The 25,287-nt window shown below is 41.1% G+C and overlaps 1 protein-coding gene across 8 annotated transcripts in view; it reads right to left on the bottom strand.

Annotated features, from left to right (window-relative positions):
• FKBP5 (FKBP prolyl isomerase 5) overlaps window positions 1–25,287 on the bottom strand; it is a 95,160-nt gene that overhangs the window by 24,108 nt on the left and 45,765 nt on the right. For all 8 annotated transcript variants that reach the window (XM_053913755.2, XM_053913757.1, XM_053913759.2 and 5 more), the window contains 2 exons: window positions 12,341–12,483; window positions 11,305–11,419 (listed from right to left, as the gene is read on the bottom strand). In XM_053913755.2, coding sequence (XP_053769730.1) covers window positions 11,305–11,419; window positions 12,341–12,483 — 258 coding nt within the window. The remainder of the gene's footprint in view (window positions 1–11,304; window positions 11,420–12,340; window positions 12,484–25,287) is intronic.

Below are 25,287 nucleotides of genomic sequence, written 5' to 3' on the forward strand. Positions count from 1 at the left end.
ACGTAATGATTAATCTGAACACAGGACAGTAGGGAAAAGGGAAGTAACTAATTTATACGAATCTTCCTTTTTGATATATAAGTACCCCTATTTTCAATAAATTCCAAGGGCTATTTAAATTCTTTACTGATTGAAGCTTTTTTAAACACTATTCTAAAATAAATGATCCATTGGCTGGATTTCTAATTTTTAAAAAAAGCCTATTTTCTACCAAGATTTTTCTCTACCTTAAGACTTAAAGATACCTTTTGAGAAGGATCTATATACATCATCAATATTTGAAAAAATAAACACTGTCCATTTTAGACCAAGTGCCACAGCACGTTATTTTCTGAAAACACATAATAAAATGGCATTAAGAATTTGCCCTCGTACTGGACAAACTTTGCCAGGACATTCACAAATACTTCAAAAGCACGTGAAAAACCAAACTAGAAACACCTCATAGCTGTATCCCATCTCAGCGTGGGAATATATGAAATCTTCCCTCTATTTTCAATTTCTGGTGCCATTTTGTTTTTTGGTGTTTTATTTATAAAGAGCATACAGCTAGATTTTGTTGTCATTTAAATCTTATGAGAATCCCATCCACACATTTTTAATCACTGATATGATTTCTTTTATTCCTACTATCTCATTTTAGGTTTTCTATATAATGTTTTCTTGTTATTTTTCCTTCTTTACATTACTGGATTGATCAAATTTTCCTTGTTCCTCTACTTCCCTACGCCCCATTGGGTGGTTAGAAATTCTACATGCTATTCTTACTAGTACCTGGCATTACATTTTACACAAATCATTTCAAGATATATAATTTTATCTGTTAACAATTAATCAGCATAATCTCTCCTGGAATAAGAAAATCATTTTAGACAATTTTGCCTCCCCTCTTCATTTCCCATCTGTGCCACATTTTACTAAAATGAGCAAGAACCGTCCCTGGCCAGGTAAAAGGTTGTGGGCTTGATTCCCAGTCAGGGCAAATACCTAGGCTGCAGGTTTGATCCCCAGTTGACCCCCCTACAGGAGCCAACCAATCAGTGTTTCACTCTCCCATCAGTGTCTCTCTCCCTAAAGTCAATAAACATATTCTCAGGTGAGGATTATTTTTTTTTTAAAAAGGACACAGAACCTAGCTCCAGACTATTAAACTAGTATTATTTTTGACATTACTTCCACTTCAGGGATCTTTAAATATAAATGTATCCAACTTCACTGTCATATTCTTGGAATCACTTTTTTGCTCACTAATGTTTCTTATGCCTGAGCCTTCACTTCTTGACTTTATTTTTCCTGATATTTCAGTATATCCTACAGTATTTTTTTCTCAAAAAGAGCATCGAGTCTGCATATTCCAGAACGTTAATTTTTTTTCATATTTAAATGATCATTTGGCTGAGAACAGAAGTCCAGGTGTAAAATACTCATAGTCAGATACAATGTTCAAAGCGTGGTCTTTCAGTATTTAGTATCACGTGTAACAAGTCTGATGTCATTCTGATTCTCAATCCTTGACAACAGCTTGTTCCTCCCCAGGAAAGTTTAAAATTTTCTTTTAAGCTACGGAATCAAAGTATTTCCGCAGGATGTCCTGTATGCTGCTGTCGACTGGACCTTTCAATCTCTGGATGTTTGATTAGATGCACATTGTCTATCCTTGACATACTATCTTTGTCTTCTAATTTTTCTTTCAACTTACACCTATTTTTTGTTCTATGTTCTGAGATATCCTTAACTATCTTTCCTATCACCAATTCAGAATTCTGCAACTTTGCATTTTGCATTTCAACCCTTCTTCTGAGTTCTAATATTGATAATCATATGCTTTTTAAAAATTTTCATTTGTTGATTTTAGAGACAGAACAGGGGAAAGAGAAAAACATCGATTCATTGTTCCACTTATATTAAGCATTCATTGTTTGCTTTTTGTCCGTGCGCCCTGACCAGGGATCAAACCCACAACCTTGGCTATTAGGATGACTCTCTAGCCAACTCAGCTTCTCAGCCAGAGTGATAACCATATTCTTAATTTCCAGAAACTTTATCCTCCCTTTCCTTTTTCAAAGAAACTGGTTGTGTGAATTACGAATTTAATATCTATTAAATTTCTCTGAAGATAGTATTTTAAAAGTCCTCTTCTATTTCTTCTTATCTCACCTTGGTTTTTCTTTGTCATTGTATTTGCTGATGATTCTTCATTATCTGATCATATTACAGAGAAAGGATTAAGCAAGATGAAATGGTTATAGTTCCCTAGCACAGAATTTCTAAGCAGCTGAATCACACTACCACAGTAGGCCTTTTCCCAAAAGGGGTGGGGTAATTGAGGAGATCTCTGGGTGAAGGTACCACAGATATTGCCTGGGCATTTACTATGTGCTGAGCACAATATGCACAGAAAGGCTGGGGACACCCTTCCCACTGGTGACGAATGAGAAAGTTTTACTTCAGCAGCAAAACAATTCAGCATATTTACTGCAGTGCAGCTCTGCTGTTTCCCTCTCCACCCCACATCTGTTTTAAAAGTTCAAAGATACTTTACATCCTCATCTTTAGTCCAAATCCTAATAGGTAGAATCTTCTGAGGCAGATCCCTTATTTATTTTAGAAATCTGGCCTTACCGGCTTTAGCCTGGGAGCAAAATCACAGCCAGACTCTACGGTAGTAATTCTCAATCCTTGGCTGCAAACTGAAATCATCTAGGGGAGTTAAACCACACACACACACACACACACACACACACACACACACACACACACGCTGAGAAGTTGTATCCTTTGAGGTTTGAGACTTTTGTTAACTGGTCTGGGCTGAAGCCTGGGCATCAGGACTTTAAAACCTCCTCAGGTAATTCTAAATTCAGCCCAAGCTGAGAACCACTGCACTAGAGGTTTACTGGCCCCGCTGTTCCCTATTGTTTGATAACAACCCTGATGACTGCCCCATAGCCTGCTTTGGCTCCCCTGTACCTGCTGACTGTGAGCTTGGAGTTCTGCCCAAGCTTCCTTAAAAGAACTGGAAGTACCTCTCTGGAGGTCTTCTCTACACCTGTCTTGGGTTGTGTGTCCTGAGTCTAGTTTCCATCAGTCCAATTTCATCCACTTTACATATTCCAGAAATTCTTCAATAATTTTGGATCCGCTCCTTGTATTCTCCGTTTTCCAGCACTAACAGGGATTTCCTCCTCTTTTTAAAAAACATTCCCCATCTCTCACTTCAGTGGGATTTCGAGAGGGAAAGCCGGTGAAAGGGAAGGGTACTCCCAACAATCTGAATCCAGAAGATCTTGTTGAAATTTTCACATGTGAAAATACCGTCCACTGTCTGCATTGTTTGCATGCAAATGTGGTTGAAGGTACCGCGAGGCAAGGCACCTGGATGTGCCAGCTCCTGGCACTGAATTTCAAAAACCAGAAGATGTGAGAGATCAGGAGTTGGGGGAAGAGGAGCTGGTGGCTATTCAGAGCCTTCTGTCAGACTGGCTTTTTAAGAAAGGAAAGCTTAAAAGCAGCAATGTAGCCACTACTGGCAATTAAACTAAAGTATGATGACTAACAGTCATCATAATAATACCAATTAGAATAGTTAGAACACAGTGGCTTTTTTAAAATGGAAAAAGTACAATATTGAATAAAAATTACAAGACGCTCCTCTTAATTGATCTAAGAAAAAGCACACAAGAACAGAATCTAAAAATTGAGTAAGCATTAGGATCTTGACAGAGACAATAAAAAATCAAAATTTCTTTGAGAAACAATAAATCCCGTCAAACTAGTGCAGGTTTTGTCTTCCACATAGAAAACAAGCTACAGAAAGGAAGCAAAATATCACTATTCGATAAACATAAAAGCCTTCTTATTCAGCCCACAAATTCATTCTTCAAGAAACAAAAATCCTCAAAAAATGATTTAGATAAAATTACTATTAAGAAGATATATAATTAATTTGAAGACTGTTATTAAAGACAAAAATAAATTAATCATGGCTTGTAGGTCAACCCTGGTAGAGCCAAAAAGATTTGCTGATGGACTCAATGTAGGATATAAGAGAAAGAGGAGTCAAGGATTTCTTTCTTTAATCTGTTTAAAGAAAGAAAAAAATTATACAAACATAATATAGAGAGTAAGTTGGCTATCTCTTCATTGCTTAGTTGTATTTTTTCTGGAGCTCTGGTCTGTTCATTTCAGCCATATTCTTGTGTCTCCGAATAAATGTTACATGGTAAGGGGTGGAGCCTTAGGTATTCAGGTGGGGAGGAGGGCAACCTTCACTGCACTGTGGCGCTGGATGTAGGGGAGGGGTCCGAGAGGGAACAGTGCCACTTGTTCTGCTCTCTGATGGCTTTCAGTCACTTCCTCCGCTACCCACAAGCAAATTGGGCCCTTCTGGTGCTGATTCCTGGGTGGGTGGGTTTGTGCACGTCCTAGGCCCCTGTGGGTCTCGCCAACGACCTCTCCTGTGAGGCCGGGAGTTCCTCCTGCCACCTCAACCCCCACAGGTTTTTACAGTCAGAGGTTTTGAGGCTTTATTTCCCCGAGCTGGAACCCTGGGTTGGCTGGTGTATCTCCTCCCCAGTTTTCCTCCTGGTTTATCCCCACGAGCGAATGTGGGACCACCTGCCCCAGTCCTCCAGCTGCCTCCTTGCCACAAGTCCTCCCCGCCTGGCTGCCCGTCTCTGCCCTTCCTACCGGTCTGGGTGAGTGTGCCTTCTTTAACTCCCTGGTTGTCGGACTTCTATACAGTTCGATTTTCTGGCAGTTCTGGTTATGTTGTTTTTAAATTTGTTGTTCTCCTTCTTTTGATTGTGTGAGGAGGGAAACTGTATCTACCTACACCTCTATCTTTGTATATTTACTTTAATTGTTTTCTTAAATTACAGCTTATCGGCAGTGGCCCTGGGCACGTCCGCCTCAAGCTAGCAGGGCCCGATCCCACAGTAGCGCGAATATAAGCGGAGAGGAACTGGGGAGGGAGACAGACCACACAACCCAGGGTTCCAGCACGAGGAAATAATGCCTCAAACCTCTGACTGAAAACACCTGTGGGGGTTGAGGCGGCAGGAGAAACTGGCAGACTCACAGGGGAGTTCCTTGGAGACACCCACAGGGTCTCAAAACGAACACAAACTCACCCACCTGGGAATCAGCACCAGAAGGGCCCAATTTGCTTGTGGGTAGCAGGGGAAGTGACTGAAAGCAGGGAAGACCTGAGCAAGCGGCACTGTTCCCTCCTGGACCCCTCCTCCACAGACAGCACCACAACGCAGTGATGAGGGTTGCCCACCCTGGCTAATCCCTAAGCACCGCCCCTTACAACCTAACAGGTGCACCAAGACAAATACAGCCCAAATGAAAGAACAGATCACAGCTCCAAAAATAGAACTGAGCGATGATGAGATAGCCAACCTATCAGATGCAGAGTTCAAAACGCTGGTAATCAGGATGCTCACAGAAATGGTTGAGTATGGTCACAAAATAGGGGAAAAAGTAAAGGCTGTGCAAAGTGAAATAAAAATATACAGGGAACCAACAGTGAAGGGAAGGAAACCAGGACTCAAGTCAATGATTTGGAGCAGAAGGAAGAAAGAAACATTCAACTGGAACAGAGGGAAGACACTAGAATTCAAAAAAGTAAGAAGAGGCATAGGAACCTCTGGGACAACTTTAAACATTCCAACATCTGAATCATAGGGGTACCAGAAAGAGAAGAGGAAGAGCAACAACTTGAAAACTTATTTGAAAAAAAATAATGGAGAACTTCCCCAATCTGGCAATGGAAATAGACTTCCAGGAAGTCCAGGAAGCTCAAGAGTCCCAAAAACGTTGGACCCAAGAAAGAATATACCAAAGCACATCACAGTTACATTAGCCAAGATTAAAGATAAGGAAAGAATCTTAAAAGCAGCAAGAGAAAAGGAGACACTTACCTACAAAGAAGTTCCCATCAGACTATCAGCTGATTTCTCAAAAGAGACCTTGCAGGCAAGAAGGGTCTGGAAAGAAGTATTCCAAGTCATGAAAGGCAAGGACCTCCATCCAAGATTACTCTATCCAGCAAAGCTATAATTTAGAATGGAAGGGCAGATAAAGTGCTTCCCAGATAAGATCAAGTTAAAGGAGCTCATCATCACCAAGCCCTTATTAAATGAAATGTTAAAGGGACTCATCTAAGAAAAAGATGATGAACAAAAATACGTACAGTAAAATGACAACAACTATCAACAGCCAAATTTAAACAAACAAAAACAAACAAACAAAACAAACTAAGCAAACAACTTGAACAGGAACAGATTCACAGAAATAGAGATCACAAGGTTTTCTCAGCCAGGACAGGGCAGGGGAAGAATGGGGGAAAAGGCACAGGGAATAAGAAGCATAAATGGTAGGTACAAAATAGAGAGGGGGAGGTTAAGAACAGTATGGGAAATGTAGAAGCCAAAGAATTTATATGTACAAAGAATGTATATGTAAGGTGAGGGAATGATGATGGGAGGGGGGTATAAGGCAGAGGGGAATAAAGGGGAGAAAAAAAATGGCACAACTGTAATAGCACAATCAATAAAGTATATTTAAAAAAAGTAAACATAAAAAAAAGAGAGTAGTAAAAAGAAATGAAGTGTCTACCATGTACTAGGTACCTTTCTTCATTTATTGTCACAAAACCCTGTGCGGGGAAAGATTAGTATTTCCATTTTATAGACAAGAAAATTACAGGCTCAAGATGGTTAAGTAACTTCTGGAAACTCATAAAAATATCCAGATTCCAAATATATTCCAAGTGTATTCTTCCCAAAGCCCAAGTGGCCCCCTTCCCTGACTGCTCACTGAAGTGACAGAAACTTTGTAACTTGTGTATCTACAGTGATATAATGAATGATGACTGTCTTTGCTCTTTCATTGTAGAATTGGATTGAGTTCTAGGATTTCTACCTGGTTTTGAACCTAAGTGTACGAGTGATGCTTCAAAAACAGGTAAAGCAGTCATGAGTCTGGGGAAACCTCAAGGAGAACAATGTGATCTTGGTTTCTGACAGGGGCCATGTCTAAGTCACCCGTCTTCCTCCCTCACAGAGCCAATTTCTTTCAAAAAAGGAGAGCAGGACATCTTAACCTTGATAGATAAAGAACAGTAGGATAAATTCTTATAAAATTGGTTAGTTCCAGAAAAACAGAAAGGGCTTTTGGAGAAGTAAAAATTAACCATTTACTCTAAAATTGCCAGGGAAAGTATAATCTAAGAAGATGAGAGACAAAAAGATTAGTTATTGCCCTTTTTGGTATATTTAAAAACAGAGAAAATAAAATTATACAGATTATTCAAGTACATTTTAAAAATTCCATTCACAGTATATTGCAAAAAGCACCAAGAGATATGAAAAAAATACATGTATCTGCTCAAATCTGCAAAAGAAAGTCAAGAATAAACCAGAAACTAATGAGACTGGTTACCCACAGGAAGAAATAATGGGGAAAAGGGAACAGGTTACTAAGGACGAGGGGAGAGTAACACTTCTGAGCATATCTTGTTGTATAAAGTTGGCCTCCGTATCTGAGAGCTCTGCATCCGCAGATTCAACCAACAGTGAGTGAAAAGTATTTAGAGAAAAGTTACACTGTTGCGGACATGTACTATGTAGATAGGTGTATGATGGTGGTGTCTGTAGTGAACAGGTACAGACTTTTATTTTTGGTCCTTATACCCTAAACAATACAGTATAACAACTATTTGTACAGCACTTATTTTGTATTAGGAATTATGAGTAATCTAGAGATGATTTAAAGTGTAAGGGAGGACATGCATAGGCTATATGCAAGGACCATTTTCTATAAGGAACCTGAGCATGAGCGGATTGTGGCTATTTGCAGGTTCTGGGGTTTCGGGGAGTGGGGTGTGTCCTGGAACCAATCCCCTGTGGATCCCAAGGGATGACTAACTGCAGATTAGAATTTCATGGTAATGTTTCATGTATCACAAAAACAAATGAGTAATTGCAATGAGTTAGAGTGTGGAGGGAACCCCAAATGGAAGGGAAATATAACAGATGAACCTAACTTTGACAGATGTGTAACCATACTGTAGGGAGTGAGGAAAAAAAGGCCTCACCTAAGATGGAAAACGTGTTTTCAATGGCTGCCACAGGACTAATGACAAAAGCAACTACACAGAAATACTTCCTACTTAGGAAATTTATTTTTCATAAGGACATGCACGGATTGGTAATTCTAGACTACTTCCTGTCTATATTATGATTGAGCAAATAGACAAATATACTGTGAATGCTGAGAGCCAAGTCTCTCAGTCGTGGAGAAAACAGTCTCCAATGAGCAAAGGGAGAGGGCTAGAGCAATCCTGTGGTGTTGAATTGGAATAGGAAGTGTCAGCACATACTCACAGTTTCAGTATAAATACAGACTAATGTAGAAACACATACAGATGTGTATACATGTGTACGGAGGCACATACACTGTACTTCCCAGCTTTGTCTGCTAAGAGGTTCTAGAAGCGATTACGTTCCACAGCATGAGTAAACCCAGCACTCAGAGCTTACTTTCTAAACCCCATTCTCCAACAGGAGGACGCAGAGCATCTTGGAAAATGGTGATTCTAGACCCGGAGCAGGGAAATTCCACAATGGGCCTAGAGCACCGGTGGGGTCGAAAGTAAAAAAGTGCTTAAAACACCATGAAGGGCTTAAAAGGATGCACTAGCCAAGCTGAAGGAGAGCTTCCAAAGGACAAATGTGGCACAATTTGAACGATAAAATAAGAATAGTAATGTATAATAATTACAGAATAAAATAAACATCCACAGGTCCACAGTGATATAAAAAAATGGAGTAAGTAAACAGGGGTGAGGAGGTAGCTGTTTCACACAGAATTCCAACTAAATGTAGAAGAAACAGTGGAAATTAGAAAACCACCATTAGGCAAATATCACACTAATAACTGTGCTAAAATCAGTGCATGTGGAGGTGTTCCACAACAGAAGATACTTGCACGGTCACCTAGTATTCCCCTCCCAGTGAGATACTGAGGAATCACAGAGGGGAAAAGAGTAGCTGTGCAGTGGGAACCAGGGCAGACCCGCCTTTACCCAGTGACTCAGTGACATCACCAGTAATGAAACACCCAACACTGTGAACCCCCTGAGAACGAGAAGCACACAACGTAACTTACGTGGTATTTTTCCAAAAATGCGCAACCTCAGTCTAACCATGGGAAAACAGCAGACAAACCCAAATTGAGGGCTATTCTACAGAACATCTGGCCAGTTGTCTTCCAAAGTGTTAATGTCACGAGGAACGCAGAGACTGATGAATGGTCACACACTGGAGGGGCTAAGGAGACATGACGACTAAATACATGTGGGTCCTGAATCTGACCACGAACCGGAGAAAGGCCGTCAGGGTGGCAACCGTTAACATTCCAGTAAGATCGGTAGAAAAGTCACCAGTATTGTGTCCATGTTAATTTCCTGACTTTGGTAAATGCACTACTGTTAGGTAACATGTTAACATTAGGGGACGTTGGGTGAAGCGTATAAAGGAATTCTCTGAACTAGTTTTGCAACTTTTCTGTAAGTCAAAAATTATTTAAAACAAAAACTTGAAAGAAAACTTTCAATGGGATACTATTCCCACTGCAACAGTATCAAAAGCATGATTTAGTTTAGCCTGCTCTAAAGTTAACTCTGCAGGGGTAGTTTTGTGGTAATGTCCATAACTTAGAGAAGGTTTTCCTTTTAATTTAGTTGACAAAAATCTCCAGTTTTCATGTATTATAAATTGTTGAATGTGGGGAGTCATTGTATTATAGGAAAAAAATTCTACTTTTGCACATGTTCAAAATTTTTCATACTTAAAATTTTAAATACATGTTATACACAAACATTTTAAGTAAGTGTTTGCTAATATAACGAAGACAAGTTTGTCATTTCTGTAACTTTCATAAACATTTAGAATTCTATCATAGAATGTTGAGGGCTGCAGGATTCAGAAACCAAGAGGGCCACCCTTCCTGCGTCGCTGTGCAGGGAGGAAGCTAACGCTTAGAGAGGCCACGTCCAGCAGTGCCAGCTGCAGCTGGGGTCCTGCCTCCTGACTCCTGGTCTCGGGATTTCTCCAACATCACACAGCTGAGCTCGTCTTCATTTACTCTAAACCTTCTTGTGAATGATAACTACCTAAACACTTCAACTGCGATGTACAGAAACACTATTTAACTAATTCCAACTTTTAAAAAAACAACTAATTTGGACTAATTTGCCACTCATAGAAATGAAATAAGGGTCCAAACTAGTATATACAACATGAGAGAGAAGAAAATCAACTATTCTAGTTTGCAGTTTTAAATGAACTCTTTATTTTAAAATATGCCTTTTATGTAGTTCATGCTGCCATCCTTATGCAGTGGTTTGCTTTTTCCTTAATGGAAGTATTGCTGGTTTTTCACAATTTTTCTGCAGCACTTCAGCTCCATCAAATCTGTATCCATGCAGAAAGCATGCACCAAACACTAAGTGTGTATCAGGCACCACGTGATGCTGGGAACAAGAAGGTGAAGACGCTCCTAGTCCTCCAGCCCTGGCTGTGTGCTGCCGCTGTGCGTGCTGACTACAGTGCTGATGGCCGAGCAGTGAACCCCACGGTGTACACCATGTGCTCTGGGAGGGGAAGGATCAGCCACCCAGTCCTCAGAGCAGTGTCCTTACTCCCAATGCAGGAAATGAAAAAACAGACCACCCTCAGGTCACTCAGTAAATGGCAACTCAGACCTTGAACCCAGGTCTCCTGACGTAGAATACAATGAACACTACCACCCAGTGCTGATGGGACTAAGATGATGAACTGGTTTTTACCTTGATGACAGCCAGTGAGATGCCTTTGTGAGGCCTGAAGGGCATTACAACCTACTGCTCTGTTTGGTAACTCTGTCACTGGCAATTCATATAACTTCTCTAAACTCACTTTTCTTATCCTGGGATAATAAATCTTCCTGTATAAGGGTGTGTGAGAACCAAATGAATAAATATGGATGGCAACTAATACAGTTGTTGGCACACCAAGTAGTCCATACAGGAAGAATTCCTTGATTGATGGGATAATGTTTCATTCATTTTTTTGAGTTTGTAGTACCTGGCACATACATGTTGAGTAAATATTTACTAAATGAAATCATTATCAAATAAATGTCAAATTTAAAACTATTCTTCAATATATTTATTTCTATAAACAGATTGTAAATAAGAAATCTCCATTTCAACCCAGCTTCTGAGGACCAGTCCCCTCTCCCAGCAGTGCTTACTGTCCACGGTGGCTCCCTCGTTGGGCAACGAGTAGCCCTCTCCTTTATGTTTGATTCTTCGGATGATGCCTCTATCTCCCAATAAATCTTCTCCTTTGAAATCAAGGAGCTCGATCTAGGAAGGAAGGAGATCTGGCTGAGAAATGATCAAACAAAGCCGACTGAACATACTTAAAGGCAAGGACAACCAATTCTCCTTTCATTTTACAAAATAAAACTCTTTTCTATATTGATCTATGCATCTTAGTTATTGGAAGGGGGAGAGAAAAAGAACACTGCACTTGTCCACACCTGGAAAGCACCTTCAGGTACTGACCACATCTGGGACCACATCCTGTGGGGAGCAGGGCAAAGCCAGCCAGGAAACACTGGGAAGACTGCCTGGTGGGCACAAAGCCAGAGCTACCAAGTGAAGGCCCAGCACTGGTGAATATTTTGTCCCACTCGAGAGACCACCACTTTCCCCCCTCGGATCCACGGATTTCCCATCTTAACATGTGAGACTAAATCCTATGAAATCAGGCCTATAACCACTTCAGGGTGTTTTTACCTAGTTACGCTGTTTCAAGAATTTCCTCCCTCAATTTAAAAATCAGGTTTGGCCAAATATGTGTAATTCAACACAGGAAGAACAACATATTCTCACCCACTACAGTGGCTACTGAGATCTGTGACAGTTATAAACTTTTGTCATATGAAAATACCTTAAAACTTGATGCAGTCCTATTTCAACATTATTCCCCACATTCCCATGTTAATACGCCACACTCACACCACTCACCCGAACCTTACTCCTAAGCCTGCTCCTTTGTTTGTTTCTTTGATAAGACCTTTTTGTGCCACAGACACGTTTGTAAGAAAGCACTGGCAGTCGCCTTGCAATTGTGGGAAACAATTCAAGAAGCCAAGCTCCAAAATAAATACATTGGATCTCCTTCTCAATAGCTAGCTTAGCTCCTGCTCCACTGCCTCTTGCTCCAGAACCAGCACTACAGTAGGACAGATGCTAATAGTGCAGCATCACGCACATACTTGCCTCAAAAAAGAGAGTTGCATTCGAGGGAATTCTGGGGACACTGCCAGCCGAGCCATATGCGTATTCTGGTTTGCACAGTAAATGGCACACTTCTCCTTTTTTCATGGTAGCCACCCCAATGTCCCATCCCTTGATAACTTGGCCTAAGAAAAAGGAAAAGGTGAGAGGCTAAAACAACCATATGTTAGTATTAAGTCTTGGTTTGCTGATGGGGGCGCTTAACACAAGTGACTCCATTTTGGACCGGTTGTCTCTCTTTTTTAATCCTCACCTGAAAATATGTTTTTATTAATTTCAGAGAGAGAGGAAAGGGGGGAGGGAGAGAGAAAAATATTGCTGTGAGAGAGAAATATCCATCGTTTTCCTCTCGTTTGCGCCCTGACAGGGGATTGAACCTGCAACCTTTTAGTTTGCGGGGGACCAACTGAGCCACCTAGGCAGGGCAGTTTGTCTCTTTTTAGACAAAAGCTATAGGCCATATTTTAAAAGATTTAACTGTCATAACACAAAAGTTGTAACAAATTTCTAATTCTTTATACCAGACACTTGGGTAGGAAGTAAGGACTACAAAAGAACTCAGTAAAAGCTACACACAGAAATAAATTGCCATTTTTTTTTGAAGGCTATCGGAAGATACACTGCTGAGGAGGACAGAAGTATCGATTTCTCAACTGCTCAAAAATTAAGTCTTTGAAAAGTGGCAGTAACATAATCTTTGAAATGAGGCTGGTTGCAGTTGTTGCTTAATTTCTAATTTCAACCATAATAATAAGTGAAAATTTTCAAGGCAGAGATGAGACAAAAATAGTATAAAAAATGGAATTTGTCTAAGGAAGCTGATAATTTAGTTGGTTAGACAAAAACAACAAACAAGAAACAACCAAAAAAGAATAAATTGCATAAAAGAGTCCATGAAATAAAAATTTTCTTAAAGTTTAGCATAAGGGAAAAAACCTATTTTTTTAGAAAAAAGAAAAACAAAATGGTATGTATCCTTTTTGTCAAAGCACTGGCACTACAGAATTCAGGATTTTTTTCCTAATTCCAGGAGACAAAAAGTTAATCTTACTGCTGAAGTACAGAACTATATTACCATATATAATATCTTAAAATAAGTAGTCTCAAATCCTTTGGGAAACAATAGAAAATGTAGGTAATTTAAAAGGATAAAATAACAAAATTAAGGTGCTATATCAATCAAAAACATAAGCATTTGAAGTGGGATCAGGTAAACAGTGAACCGCAGAGGAAGCCATTCTGAAGACGGCTGTAGTGGACGCCAAAATGGGGGACCACATAGTAAGGTGCGCGAGAGGGGAGGGATAAAGCATCTGACACTCGTGAAGACTCGGCTTCGTGTTCAGTAAGTATTACAACTTTCCACAATATCAGATACACTTACTTTAGTTAAAGTTTTATATAACATATGCCTGTTATTGAAGCATGCGAGAAAGATATAAAGTGAAAGAAAAAGGTCACCCATTTCCTCCTTGTAAGAAGTCACTGTTATGTTTCCTTTGCATCCATTCAGGGTGTGCTGCTGCTTTTTAAAAAACTCAAACACAAGTGACAGCATACTACACATTCCATTCTGAACTGCTCTTCACAAAATACACAGCAGATGCTCCTCCACTTGTTCTGGGGTTACGTTTGGATACACCCATGGTTCAGTTGAAAGCATCATAGGTCAAAAAGGCATTTCATGCACCTAAGCTGCCCAATGTCACATGCTAACCCAGTCAGTTTCTACTGAATGCGTATCACTTCTCTACAGGGTAGGAAATTGTCAGTCAAATCTCAAGGACCATCTGTATCTTGATCTTTCTCTGTCCACAGAAAGGAGACTATGCATTTTAGAGGTTCAAAGAGCAGCCTGCTTGAACGTCAGACGGCCTGCATTTGAGTACCAGGTCTGCCCCTTACTAGTTGTGTGACCTTGTTCTAGTTATTTAACTTCTGTGCCTCAGTTTCCTCATCTGCAAAATAATAATAGATTCTAGTACCTGCCATAATAATAGTGGTACCTGCCATAGATTTGTTGTAAGAATTATTAAACAGAATATGGCAAATGCATGGCATAGTGCCTGGCATGTAATATGTATTTAATAAAGGATAACCATTGGAAATACAAATAGGCCAACCCTGTTCTCGCTGACTGCTTAATAAGCCAGTCACTCTCCTATTGGGAAACATATTACCGACAGTACTCTAATAAGAACATTTGTCTGCTTTGCCCACTTGGTGCAAGTTTATTTGGAGAGTAAAGGCCCAGAAGTGCAAAGATTATATGCATTTTCTTCTTATTTCTTTTAAAGATTTTATTTATGTTTAGAGAGAAGGGAAGGGAGAGAAGCATCAATGTATGGTTGCCCCTCATGCGCCCCCTACTGGGGATCTGGCCCGCAACCCAGGCAGGTGCCCTGACTGGGAATCAAACCAACGACCCTTTGCTTCAGTCTGGCACTCAATCCACTGAGCCACACCAGCCAGGGCTGTGCATTTTCAATTTGACAGATTTTGCCCAAATGCCCTTCCACAATGGCTGCACCAACTTATCTGCCCACACCTGGTTCTACTGTGAAAAACCCTGAACCGTAAAGGAAATGTAAAGTCAGCTGTAATAAGCTGCTTTCCTGTCACTGATATTCCTCAAAGACTCTTATGTGTTAGTGTAGGCAACATTTTTTAAAAACTATCAACTGATATATTAAGACAAATACTTTTTTTATTCCCCCCCACCCCAGCCATCCCCACCTCCCACCGTTGGCTGGGGTGGGGGGGAGTGGTGGGAAGAAAATGGAGACAACTGTACTTGAACAATGAAAAAGAGAGAGAAAAGAAAGACAAATACTTTACACAGTCCTTCAGGAAATTTTTATATTGTGGGGGTTCTACTGTACATTTGTTCAAGACGTTTAGCCAATTACTGAGGAGCCAAGGTCTGTCTAGGTACCAAGAATACAAAGGTGGTCATTCCCCTCTTCCTTCCAAGGAACATGCAATGTAGTATGGCCAGTGGAAGAGAAACACAAATGCACTGTGTTTTTCTTTTTTTTCAGCAAAGCGTGGTGAACACTGAAACAGTGTATAAACAAGGGGCATTAGCCTTGGAGTAAGGGTTGGTGTGATCAGCAAAAGTTTAATTCACAGATGATATGTATGCTAGGCCTTAGAAGCTGGAAACCTCAACCATTGAATTTAGTCCACAGGAGCCCCAAGCTAAATGAGTCATGCCTGGCTTTTGCTTTCCTTCTCATTGGAGAACATTAAAGCTTCTCACTGAATAAAACACACAGAGGGAAGAGCTGGAATGATTATCAACACGGGCATGTTCCTAAAATTGCCAACACTGGGGCTCTTTTCTTAAAAAGCATTTCCCCAATTAAAACACACACACACACACACACACACACACACATTACAGAACTGTTGGAAAGTAGAGGAAAGCAGTGAGAATACAATAAAAAAAATCCCTGAAATCTCAGCATCTGGGGTAAACTGTTAATTTCTCGGTTCATTTCTTTCAAATTATACAGGGTAGGGCAAAAGTGGCTTTACAGTTGAGAATACACGAAACAGAGTTTATTCTTGTATGGTTATTTATTAATTATTGTAGTACTGTCCACACAAACTATAAACCTACTTTTGCCTCTCCCTGTACATACAGACTTCATGTGCACAGTAAATTTTTACATTCTTAAAATTCTGGTCATAGTTTTTTGGTTTTATAGTCTGGTCTTCATATTTCATATTACATGAGCATGTTTCTTGTTAAAAGATAGTATTTGAAAACATGACTTAATAACTACATACTATTTCGTAACATAAATATACCATAATTTCATCACTCCCCTTTAAAAACATGTAGGCTGTTCACACTCCTCTTTTACTGCTATAAAGTTCTGGTGAACGATTTCAGACCCACGTCTTCACATGACCTTTCTGTACAGTAAAAAACCTCCTCCCTGACACAACCGGGACTATGGCTGGAAGTAAATTAACTTATTTTTTAAATAACTTTTTACTTTTCAATTATGGTTGACATATCTTAGTAGTGATTAGATAGTCATATAACTTACAAAGTGATCACCCACGAAGTCTAGTACCCATCTGACACCATCCACAGTTATCACAATAGTACTGACTGTATTCCTCAAGCTGTACTTTACATCCCTGAGACTTTTGTGGGTTTTTTTTAAATTTTATTTATTTATTTTTAGAGAGAGGAGAAGGGAGAGACAAAGAAAGGGAGAGAAACATCAATGTGTGATTGCCTCTCACACATCCCTACCGGGGACCTGGCCCACAAGCCACATGCTTATGTGCCCTGACTGGGAATCGAACCGGCGACCCCTTGCTTCACTCCAGTGCTCAATCCACGGAGCCACACCAGTCAGGACCTGAGACTGTTTTTATAACTGGAAATTTGCCCATCTTAATCCTTACTCCCATTTTACCCATCTTCCCAACTCCTCTCCCGTCTGGCACCATCAAAATGTTCTTTGTGCCCCAGCCAGCATGGCTCAGTTGGAGCGCCATTCCACAACCAAAAGGTTGCAGGTTCGATTCCCCGTGAGGGCACATACCTAGACTGCAGGTTCAGTCCCTGGTCCAGGCGTTTGCAATCCCCTCTATGGGCATGTACAGGAGGTGACCAATAGATGCTTCTCTCTTGCATCAGTATTTCTCTCTCCCTTCCTCTCTCTGTAGAAGCAATGAAAAAATTCCCTTGGGTGGGGAATAAAAAGTTCTGTTATAAATGAGTTTGTTTCTGTTTTGTTTGTTCATTTTTATGCTTTCTGGACTTGTACGTCTCTTTCCTTCACCAAGTTAGGGAAGGTTTCCATCGTCATTTCTTCAAATACGTTTTCAGCTCCTTGATCTCTCTCTTCTTCTGGTACCCCTATGATGTGATGTTGTTACATCCGATGTTATCCCAGAGGCCCTTGAGTATCCTTTTTTGGATTCTTTTTGCTGTTCCAATTGGGTGTTTTCTGCTACCTTGTATTCCAAATCACTGACTGAACCCTCTGCTTCATCTAATCTGCTGTTGATTCCCTCCAATGTATTCTTCATTTCTCACTGGTTCTTTTTAATTTTCTATCACTTTTTAATATTTCTTATCTCTCTGTTAAAGTTCTGAGTTCACTGAGCATTCTTATAATCAGTTTTAAACTCTGCATCTGATAGACTGCTTGTCTCCATATTTAGTTCTTTTTCTGGAGTTTTGTCCTGTTCTTTCATTTGGGATACATTTGTCTCCTCATTTTGCTGATTCCCTATGTTGGGTTTCTCTGTATTGGGTTGAGCTGCTACATCTCCTGTTGGTGGAGTGGCCTTGTGTTGTAGGTGTCATGTGGGGCCCAGGGGTGCAGTCTCCCTGGACACTTGAGCTGGGTGCTCCAGGTGTATCCCTCGTGGGCCCTCCTGTTGTAGTTGAGCCTTGATCGCTGTTGGCTCATCAAGGGGAGGGGTTGACCCTCAAACTGATGGAAGGTATGGAGTAGCTGTGACTAGAGTAGAGCAGCTTGGTGCAGGGACTGCCCCCACAGAGGAGGACTCACTTAAGCAGGGCTCTCATGCTTGCTGAGTCTACCCTTTGAGTGTGTCATTTGCAGAGGTGGTTGGGTAGTGCTCTGCTGTGGTGTAAAGCTGGCCACCGAGTGTGTTGTTTCTGGGGCTTTTTTAGAGAAGCTCTGCTGCAGGCCAAGTTCCGCTGCTTCCTTTGTTCTGCCAGGGGCACCTGGAATGACCTACAAAGTGATCTGCAGATGGTTGCCACTGGTGCCGGGCATGGAGGAGCCTGGGAGAGGCTACGCTGAGAACCGATGCTGGCTGCCACTAGTGCCAGGCTTGGGGAGATTTGGCAAGAGGTACAGGGCACGCTGAAGCCAGATGCTAACTTTTGGGGGGTTTGTGAACCTTTGAGAGATTTTAGGAGAGCCTGCAGCATGACTATTTGCATGGAAAGCCATTGGAAATGGCTTGGGTGGGCTCAAAGATGGGTGGGGTCTCAGGGAATCGCCAGGGTGAGGCAAACAGTATTGTCCAGGTTTTCAGAGACTCAGCTATGGTGCCCAATGTGCCTGCAGGGGGAAGGCTCAGCAAAGGAACAATGGCTTCTACCACACTTCCGTCTGAGAGAAAGCTGTCCCCCCAGCTCCTGTCCTGATATAGGACTCCCTGTATGTCCCGGGCACCTTTTGAGCTGCTGCTCCAGCTCTGGAGCTCAGAGCAAGTGAGTACAAGTAAGTCAGTGCACTGGAACTCCAGAAGTCCTCTGTCTCACTCAGCCACAACCCCCCGCCCTGGTTTCACAGCCAGGGTTTAGGGAGACTTCCCTTTCCAGCAGAGAAACTCAGGGCTGGGACCCCTTGCTCCTCACAGGGACCTCCACACAAGAGATATCCTTCCCAATTTTTAATCACCATTGTGGGTGTGGGCCAAGGTCATCCAGCATCTCCACCCCTCCGACCAGTCTCAAAGTGTCTTCCTCTTTATATCCTTAGCTGAATTTCTATTCACCCAGACCTCTGGCAGTTCTCAGTTATGGCTGTTCTGTAGTTTGGGTGTAATTTTGATGTAGTCATGGAAGAAGGTAAGGACAGTGTTTACCTGTGACACCATATTCACATCTCTTATTATTTTCTTAATTTCTTTAGTTTTAATTTTAATTTTTGATTTTAGAGACAGGGGAAGGAAGGGAGAAAGAGAGGTAGGGAAACCACGATGTGATTAAGAGAAACTTCGAATGGCTGCCTCTGTACATGCCCCAACCTGGATCGAACCTGCAACCCAGACATGCACCCTGACTGGGAATCGAACCAGTGACCTTTTGCTTTGTTGGACAACACCCAACCAACTGAGCCACACCAGCGGGGGCTCTATTAGTAATTTAAAAAACTACTAGTGCATCATGCCCCAAATATTGCTGACGCACTTGTGTCCACTCTTTGGCAGAGAAGGTTGGACCCACGCAACACACAGTTTCATTTTAGTGAAAAGGTAAGATGTGATGCTCAGGGCCTGCTGATAGTCCTGGATCCCATTTCTTCTGCAAAGTGTCCCCTTCAAAGGAGACACAGCAACCTCATCTCATAACTTCTAGAAAAGAAAACGCATGCTTGCTAACATGAGTCAGTGTTGAAGTCCAAACTTGTCTCCTGATGTTCTTTGGGTATTACCTTGCCCGTTTTTATGTTTCTATATATTCTACTTGATGCTTTTAAAGTCACCAATGAGCTTTTATACTCTCATGGATGATGGCAGGTATACAGACTTATATCTTAACCAGAAGTCCAGAGGGTAAGCTAATTTAAAAAGTTGCTTTAAATGAAGAATCATAAAAAAAGAACATGTATGTACCTCAAACATTTTTTTAGACTGAAAACATATTAAACTACATTAATGCAGTAACCTTGTGTGAGAAGGCCGAGGCCTTGTCTCCGAGTGTGGCTCCAGAGATAAGAGCTCTGTATCACCTTGACTAGAGAAATCACACGTGACATTTCATTGGCATCTACAATGTGGATTTCTTTAAAGTGGAGTCTGAACCAGAAGACATTTATAAAGCAATCAGTATGCAGAATCCTTCTGATCAAAATGTAAAGTGAATGGCCTCTGCTTTGCTTTTTACTTCCCCCTAATTCAATAGCCATTTTAAATTATTTTAAATTGATTAGAGAGAGAGAGGAAGGAGGATAGGGAGAGGAAGGGAGGTAGAAGGGAGGCAAGGACATGGATTTGTTGCTCCGCTCATTTGTGCCCTGGTTGCTTCTCGTACGTGCCCTGACTGGAGACTGAACCTGCAACCTTTGTGTGTCAGGATGACGCTCACCGGTGGGGGTACCCAGCCAGGGTCAACAGCCATTTTAAAAATGCTTTTAGTTTTCATAGAATTCCTCTTTTTACACTAATTTCAATGTTTTGTATACTATCTAATAAAATTATATAATTACTTAAAGTACAATAGATACAAACATGCTTCGACTGATTCTTAGCAACAGTCTGAGGAAGGGAAAAACAGCCCTTAGTGTCTGGAACCTGCTGGACCCAGCTGGGCCTTGGCGCTGTCTCAGGCTGACCGGGGGCCCACAGCGAGGCCACCTTACTCCCCTGCTGGACAGAAATACTCTCACCGAACATCAGCATCAGACAAGTCACTCTGGGACCATGAGAAAGTGAGACTAAACAAGAAACACTTAAAAATTTTGTCTAAACATGGACAAAAATCAAGGCTACCATGTGACCTACAGAACACCAAACATCCCCTCTCCTGGCTACTGAGTGACCGCTACTTCCCCAGCAGGTCCAGCTTTAGTCTCTCTCCAGTCAGCCCTCCCAGGGAAGATGTGTTAAGATGCCAGAGAATTTCCCCACCATCTAACAACACCCAATCCAAAGCAAAGCCCCTCTTCCTCACACCACTCCCCCAACTGCCTAATACAAACGCAAACCCTATAAGAAGTCCCTATGAATGCTCTGACACCCCCCCCAGAGTGCACTCTCCCTCCCTGCATGAGCAAGTCCAGCTTGTTCCGCTGCAGCTGTGGCCCCAGGGTCCGTTGCCGGAGGGCAATGACAGGGCCCAGTCCGCTGGCTACAGCTGAGTGCGGGACCACAGCACAGAGCAGGAATCCAGCAGTGTCACTTAGGATATTCACAAACGCAGAGCATCGGTTAACTTGGAGTTGGGTGAGTGAGCTTCTACCACATTTCCTTAGGTTTAATTATTAGAAGTAGAATTACTTGGTCAAAGCAGGAACATTTTTAAGGTTCTTGATCTTGGGGTTTCTGGTCAAGATGGCCAAGTAGGGAAAAGCAGTACTCCCATCCTCCCACAACCACATCAAAATTACAACTAAGCTACAGAACCATCACATTCAGAACCATCTGAAACAGAGCTGAACAGAAGTCCTACAACCAGGGATATACAGAGAAATCCACACTGAGACTGGTAGGAGGGCAGAGATGCTGAATAAGCTGGTCCTGCACCCACATGCAGCAGATAAAACTCGGATGAGACAACCCCTCTGCAGAGGACCCCTCTGAGGAACGAGGCATCCCAGCCCACACCAGGACCCCCAGCCCAGGGTTCCAGTGACAGAAAGAGAGGTCCCCATGACTTCTGACTATGAAAACCAGTGGGGATTATGGCTGAGGCACAATCTGGCTCAGGCACCAGAGCCCCATGAAGTGCATCTTGCTCCGTGGGGTCGGCCCCTGCAGGGCTGATCCTCCACAGTGGTCAAGAAGAGTCCTTGAAGCCAATCAGCCTGAGGATAAATCCCTCCCACTGACGGGCCTGAAGCAATCAAGGCTCAACTACAAAAGGACAGTGAACAAACCCCACACAACAAGGCTGGGGTGGGGGAGCCCACCTCGAACACCCAGCTCAGGTGACAGGTGAGCTGTGCCACTGGGCGCTACAGGACACCTACTACATTAGGTCACTCTGCCAAGCCTGGGAGACAGACCAGCTCTAATACACAGAAACAAACAGGGAGGTGGCCAAAAATTGAGGAAACAAAGAAACATGCCTCAAATGAAAGAGTATAACAAAACTCCAGAAAAAGAACTGAATAAAATGGAGACAGTCAGCAATCTACCCAATGCAGAGTTCCAAACATGCGTTATACGGCTGCTCAATGAACTCAATGAGAACTTTAACAAAGAGTTAAGAAACTTAAAAAAAGAAGATAGATTTTTGAAAGGAGGAAGGACTATACCTTTTTTCATTTAGTGTAATGTCCTCAAGGTTCATTAGTATTGTCACATGTGCCAGAATTTTCCTCTTTTTAAAGGGTGAATAATATTGTATTTTATGAATGATGACATTTTGTTTATTCATTTACCTGTATATAAACACCTGGACTGCTTCCACATTTTGGCTATAATGAGTGATGCTGTTATGAACATGAGTTACAAATATGTCTTTGAGACCCTTTTAGTTATTTTGGATATGTACCCAGAAACAAATTACCAAGTCATATAGTAGTTCTATTTTTTAATTTTTTATTTAATTTTTTTTTTAATTCATTGATTCCAGAGAGAGGGGAAGGGGAGAAAGAGACGGAGAGAAACATCGATGTAGAAAGAGAGGGAGAGAAACGTTGATGTGAGAGAATTATCAACTGGTTGCTTTCTGCACGTGCCCCGAACAGGAACTTGAACCCACAACCAGGGCATGTGCAGTGACCAGGAATCTAACCTGCAACCTTTCAGTTTATAGGACGACCCCCAACCAACTGAGCCACTCTGGCCAGGTCAGTAGTTCTATTTTTAACTTGTTGAGGAACGTTTTCCTTCTTGGCTGCACCAGTTTCCACTCCCACTAACAGTGCCTGAGGGTCTCCATTTCTCCATGACCTTGTCAGCACTTGCTTTGTTTTTTGATAGCAGCCATCTTGATCAATGTGGGGCGATGTCTCATTGTGGTTTGACTGGCATTTCCCTAACAATTAGTGACATTGAATACACTTTCATATTCTTGTAGGCCACTTATATGTCTCCTTTGGAGAAATGTCTAAGTCCATTGTCCATTTTATAATTAGGTTATTTGGGGTTTTTTGGTTGTTGAGTTTCAGTTATGTATTCTGGATATTAAGCCCTTATCATGCATATCATTTACAAGTATTGCCTCCCATCCATAGTTTGCCTTTTAACTCTGTTACTGTATCCTTTGATACACAGTTTTTTAAAACATTTTGATGTGGCATAATTTAGGTGTTGTTTACTTTTGTTGCTCTGTGCTTTTGGTGTTATATACAAGAAATCATTGCCAAATCCAATGTCATTAAGCGTGTCTTCTAAGAAAACACAGTTTTAGGTCTTATGTTTATTTTAGGTTTTTGATCAATTGAGTTAATTTTTAACCAAGACACACAAAGGCCCATGAGTACCAGGGGAGACAGAGTGGCAGACCTCCTCACCTGCTGTTTCCTTTCCCAGATCACTGCTTAGTTACCAACTCAACTAAACTGTAGAGGCAGAAAAAGAAAGAAATTGTGGTAAACACTGAGCCATGCTGGTGGGCTGGAGGATGAGCCCTTTTCTCCTACACTTAATCTGGCAATGAACTAGACGTCTGTCATGCCTACGGCAAATAAGAATAAAATGACATTGCACATTCCACTTATATGTAGAATCTAATGAACAAAATAAACTAACAAAATAGAAACAGACTCATAGACACAGAGAACAGACTGACAGCTGTCAGAAGGGTAGGGAGGTGAGTGAAAATAGGTAAAGGGATTAAGCAAAGAAAAAAACTCATAGACACAGACAACAGCATGGTGATAACCAGAAGGAAAGGGGGTTGGGAGAGGTAGAAGAGGGTAAAGGGGGATAGTGGTGATGGAAGGAGACTTGACTTGGGTGGTGAACATACAATACGATATACAGATGATGTATCATAGAATTGTACACTTGAAACCTTTAATTTTATTAACCATTGTCACCCCAATAAATTAAATAAAAAAATTTTTAAAGTCATAAATCAGAGTTGAATGAATTCAACACCCAATATGGTCCACAAAGTTTTGATGTATAGGCTATTATTCTTACAAGATTAAAGAAATAAGAATATTAAATCAACTGAAGACATTTAAAAGCATTTGAAAAGAAATTAGTAAAAATCACATTTAAGACTTGAAAACAGTGGTTATTAACCTTTTTTCCCTAGGGACCTCTTTATATCTTAAAAATTGAGGACCCCAAAATTTTCCTTATATATCTATATTGTTGCCGTATTAAAAAAAGAAATAGTTACATGGCAATTCATTTAAAAATAACCCCATTGTGTTAATATAACTTATTACAAAAATAACTATGTTTTCAAAAAAAACAAATTAGTGGGGAGAGTGACATTGCTTTGTGATTTTACAAATGTAAAATATGTCTGAATTAATACAAGATAACTTAGTTCTCATACCCACTTTTACATTCATCTGTTGCAATTTTGGTTGATTTACACGGCAAAAATATGCAAACTCACAAAGATAGATAGTTTGAAAAGGAAGGAGTATTTTAATAGCCTTTACAGATAATTATAAATATATATATAAAATCATCTGATACATCAAAACTAGACAAATGGCAGTTTCATAAAGGTTGGTGGCAATGCAGAACCTGAAGACACATCAGTGACTTTTTCTATTATACTGCAGTAAAATCCAGTGGTCTAGCTTGCTCCTTGAACAGACCTTTTACTTATGCACAGCTTTGTAATATCTTGCATTGGTCTTTGGGAAGATATTGGTTCAATGAGTTACACAGATTTTTCCAAATGTTAGTAGATTTCATCACATAATATTTTTAAAATCACTTACATTAATACCCATTGATTTCATCAAAAGTCTCTTACATTTTGGGAAGCTGTCAAGCTCAAAGTGGCAGATGCCAATGCCCAAAACTGTCATCATCACTTGAAACTTCAATGGTAACAAATATTGTCATTGTTTTCCTTGAAGTTAACAGGTTACTTCATTCATTTTCAAGAAAATACCTACCTAATACCAAATAATCAAATCTGAATAATAACACCTTTTGCCCTTTCTAATAAAAGGGGCAAACATTTTAAAAAGGGCATTAAAAAATACAGCTAGCACAGCTCTCAGCTGAAGCCAGGGCCCAGGGTGTGTCTCCTGGAGACACCCGCCCTCCTGGGGCATGCAGTGTGCTTTACGCGTGCTTCCCTTTCCGTCACAAAACAGCAAGACAATGTGAGACTCCAGGATAAGGGTTTAATAAAATGAGTGTTTTACACTATATCAAGGACATTCTTAAGTGGCACTGGCCTCCCTTTTCTCTACCTTAACCGTAAATGAGGGCAGTAAAGGAAGCCTGACTGCTGGTAGAGTTTGGAGCCATGGGCTCCGGCACCAGAGGTTTGTACCACTACAGACTCTGTACCATCGGCGCAAGCGTCCACACCGCAAAAAGATAAG

Source organism: Desmodus rotundus, chromosome 11 (assembly GCF_022682495.2).
Source record: "Desmodus rotundus isolate HL8 chromosome 11, HLdesRot8A.1, whole genome shotgun sequence".
Classification (NCBI taxonomy): Eukaryota; Metazoa; Chordata; class Mammalia; order Chiroptera; family Phyllostomidae; genus Desmodus; species Desmodus rotundus.